At 29.2% G+C, this 4,211-nt stretch overlaps 1 protein-coding gene across 2 annotated transcripts; it reads right to left on the bottom strand.

The window, feature by feature from the left end:
• Positions 1-459: 459 nt before the first annotated feature.
• Positions 460-4,211, bottom strand: LOC106125472 (antichymotrypsin-2-like). 2 transcript variants are annotated; one of them, NM_001312437.1, is given in 9 exon segments: positions 460-646; positions 1,077-1,221; positions 1,321-1,530; positions 1,607-1,747; positions 1,955-2,053; positions 2,344-2,547; positions 2,745-2,888; positions 3,243-3,346; positions 4,103-4,130. In NM_001312437.1, coding segments are annotated over 9 exon segments (1,188 nt in total). In that variant the 5' UTR covers positions 4,119-4,130; the 3' UTR covers positions 460-521.

The following is a 4,211-nucleotide window of genomic DNA, read 5'->3' as shown; positions in this document are numbered from 1 at the left end:
ATGCATTAATGAAAAGAAAAATATTAAACTTTCTACGTAAAGTCCTTAAAACGTCGTCGTACGCGTGTTTAAAGTACGTAACGAGATTTCTATCCGTGTTTACTTTTAGTATCGTTCCATTAAAAGTGTTTTACTTGCAACATTTGATATTTTATTTCACCAAGATGTATTTCTTAAAAAAAATTTAATTATTTTATCGCAATAAAAAATATTAAAATTTAAGTATCGTAATTTGCTTTATTTGTAAATAATAATTGAAATCGTAATCTCTACTTTGTTTTCTTGGTAAATCGGCTAATATTTAGAATCATTTTAAAGGGTGTAAAAGATATTCTATTATTTGAGTTCCTATGATTTTAAAATCACAATAAATAATAATAATTTTCATTTTTTTTAACCCAAAAAATACTATCTAAAGAGGTTTCTAGGAGTACTAAATAAAAGGAATATGAAAATATATAATTTGATATGTTTATTTTACTCAATTTTTCGAATATATTTTAAAATAGAAAAAAAATATTTCAAGGGTGAAAAACTCCGGTAAACAGGATATTTCTTCCAGTTTTTAATACAAATACGAAGGGATGATCTGCGCGAAACGTGACGGTGTTGGGTACAAGTGCAGCCAAGTACGATATTCCAAACTCTGAAATTTCATAATAAATTTATTATTCAAACTTTTTTTACCTCAATTTTGCCAAAATATTCATAAAAAAACATATGTTTTCATCTTTATTATTCCCTGACAAAAAACTGACACGAACAAGATTTTCTGACCTGGGTTATTCTGTCAGAATATATATAAAATCAACATAACCATAGAAAATGACATAGAAAAAAGAATGAGACCTACATAAAATTATAAGAAAATCATTCTTCTTTATCCTCGACAAGAGATGGTGAATATACTCCGTTAAATATTATATTATTATAGACTTTAATTGCAAAAATAAATGGTCTATTGGCAGCAAAAATCATTGGTTGCGTATATGATTCAGTTATAATAAAAGCTGCAAAAATAAATTAATAATAATATCAAGTATAAAAAAACAATAACACAAGTTTTTCTATATTACCATTCGCAGCGGCTGCTTCCGCCCCTTCTTCGTTGATTTCGATGAAAGCCTTTTGTATCGCATCACTTATATATAAATCACTTTCGTTAGTTAATAACCTATTTAACTTTGCTTTGGATGCGTCGAAAATACCTTTTACTCCGATCTAAAACAATTAATTTTCTTAATACTCTCGTCCAAAAACAATGATATTAAAAATATGCAAAATATATCGCTTAATTCAACCCAACTATGAATTACTTACTTCTGGAAGGATTTCTTTTAAGTTAGTTGTTGTCTCGATTTTGAATTTCGGTATATATGCTTCGACTTCAATTTCATACAAACTGTTAAGGGCTCTTTCTAATGATGAACTATCTTTGACTCTATCTAATAATTCAGAGATGCCGACCACGTTGTTGGGAAGTATAATATAAAATGCAGATTCATCACCAACATAGGGCAATTCCAATATCTAAAAACATAAATAAAACATATAAATAGGCTCAAATATTAAACACTATGTAAACATATAAGAATAAAAGTCATACTTTTGCGTTAAGTTCTGCACTTTCACCATAATTGTAGTCTCCCTTTCTATACATTGTTGACACCTTTATTTTTTTCCTATGCGACAGGTAGAAGTCATTTTCACTTGTGCGCTTTTTTTCAAATTGATCTTTCCACGTGCCCTGTTTATAAGAATATATTAATTAATATATTTATTTACGCGCATTAAAAAAGCTTAATTGCCAAATTTCATCAAGATCCGTTGAGCCTTCCAGAGATACCTCGTAACAATCAAACATCCCTCCATCCATTCAAACATTGCCATTTATAATATTAGTAAGAACTAAGATTAGTAAGATTTATAATAATAGTAAGATTAAGGTACCAACCTTAAAGTATATCGCATTTACTAAGACAGCTCTGGTGTCAGCATCTAAGGTATTAGGATCCACTAAATCCTTAATGCGATTATTTGTCTGTTGTTCCACCTATAAAAAGCATATCAAATATATTGGCAAAGTTCGTGGATTTATATTTATAATGCCTACAGATAAGAATAAGTAAATAATTTAACAAAATGTACTTTTAATAATTCTTTCCTTCCTATCTTTTCTTTCATTCTTTAAGAAACGATTTTTTTTATAATTTTTATGCACCAAATAATGTAATTAATTATGTCGAAAATAAGTATTATTAATATTATTCATAATGATCTGTGGTCGTTTTTATTTTTTTCTATATTCGAATTCAGAAACTCTTAAACAAGATAATTACTCACCCAAGTGTTTATCTCTTTTGCTGTACTTTGACTTGCAGTAAAATCAACGTTTTTAACTTCCGATTGGAATGTTTGTTTCACGACTTCTTCGTAGTCCTTGTTAAGTGTGTATCCATTGGCGACATAAATCCTATTTGCCATTTTCAAATCAACTCCTTTTACAGATCTGAGATTACTATCCACTTGTCTGAATGCAGTTTTAGTCTGAAAAAGATTTTAACCATGATTTCAATAAATAATGGGAGGGATGTGATGGTCATTTGTTTTTGAAGATCTAGCAAAAGTATATACAATTTTGGACTTAAAGGTAAAATTTCCACTCACTCTCTATGGACTTCATATCTCTGACTATATTACGAGCGTTAGCCGTACATAAGTTAAGTGTAGTTTAAATTTATTACCGTCTCATCATTTGGTAATCCAATTGCCCTCAATAGTTCGTCGTGGCTGTTTCCCTCAGCAGCCAAGGACAATTGCGCCAGTGGGGTCAGTACAGAAAATGCTGATAAAACAAAACTCTTTCGCGGATTTTTATTAGAGACTTCCTGGAATTAAAATAACAAAATTGAGAAATATTAGAAAACTGTTTTAACTTTATCTTAAGCCTAGCAAGAATTAGTATTTCCCTGGCCGTATACCACTCACGTAGGGTCGGTGCACGAGGTTTTATAAACCTTAGTGTTTTGGCTTAATATCTAATGCCGGCCGCCTACCCGTCGCCAACCCTACTTGGGAGGAATTAGCACGAATTAGCATTCAATAATAACTACTTTGTATTCCATAATAAGATAGTGCAAACAATACATATTTGACATCATGTTCAATATAATTAATTTAGCAATTTTTTGTATTGTCTCAAAGTAAACATAACGTTGATCTTAAAATTGAATAGAACTTACTGCGAACATTTTAGCTGTGAATTTGCTATTTCCTTCTGCCAGGAGCGCCGCATCATTAGCGTCATTATTGCAACTTGCTGTTGCAAGACACGCTAAGACTACAACTGAAATAGTAAAGTAACATTACATATTGCTATATATGTATATAACATTACACATAATGTATACCTTACTTGTAAAGTCATAGTATAAAATATACTATGTTATTATTTATTTAAAGAATCTGTGAAAATTGTAAAGTGATCGAATCTATAATCGAAATTACGAACTGGCAAAGATCTGAAAAATAAACTAAAAACTTCACAAAACGTTCTAAAGCATTTTATTGTACTCAAACTAGTTTGGAGTCTGGTCATTTACTTCTAAGGAACCGGTCTACGAGTACTGGATGCAACTATGCCCAAGTAATATATTTCATTGTTTGGATACGTCAATGTCATATAGCTTCGGGCGTAATCATTGTTCATAATAATGGTTGATGACGTAATGAGCTAGCAGTCTTTTTTCCTTATAGCTAAATATATACCAAGTTATAAAAATAAATTGTTTATAGTTTTGTTAAACCGGTAAGCAAGAAATATATTAATAAGTATCATTGGCAAGTTAGTTAAGTCTTATATATATATATATATATAGAAATAATTAAAATATACGTTATTTCTAATCTCAAAACATAAAAACCAATGACCAATTATATTGAAATAAAAACTAATAGTTTCTTTCATTAGTTAAGTATAAAAATAATTAATGAATCAAATGTATTTAAGAATAATTTCATTACCTATTTTCTTATAACGTACTAGAACATATTGGTTATTATATCAAGATAGAGAAATTAAAAATAATAATAATTTACTTACAATAAATAGTCTTCATTTTGTGAGATGTTACTCGCACGCCAGCTGGAAGACAACTAACCAGTTTTGTTGAGATGTTTCATTTATAAATATCTTTATATATATAATTCTT

This window comes from Papilio xuthus, unplaced genomic scaffold (assembly GCF_000836235.2).
Source record: "Papilio xuthus unplaced genomic scaffold, Pxut_1.1 DF825928.1, whole genome shotgun sequence".
NCBI classification, from domain to species: domain Eukaryota; kingdom Metazoa; phylum Arthropoda; class Insecta; order Lepidoptera; family Papilionidae; genus Papilio; species Papilio xuthus.
Note: the sequence above shows the minus strand (reverse complement) of the source record. Positions and strands in the feature narration are given on the sequence as shown.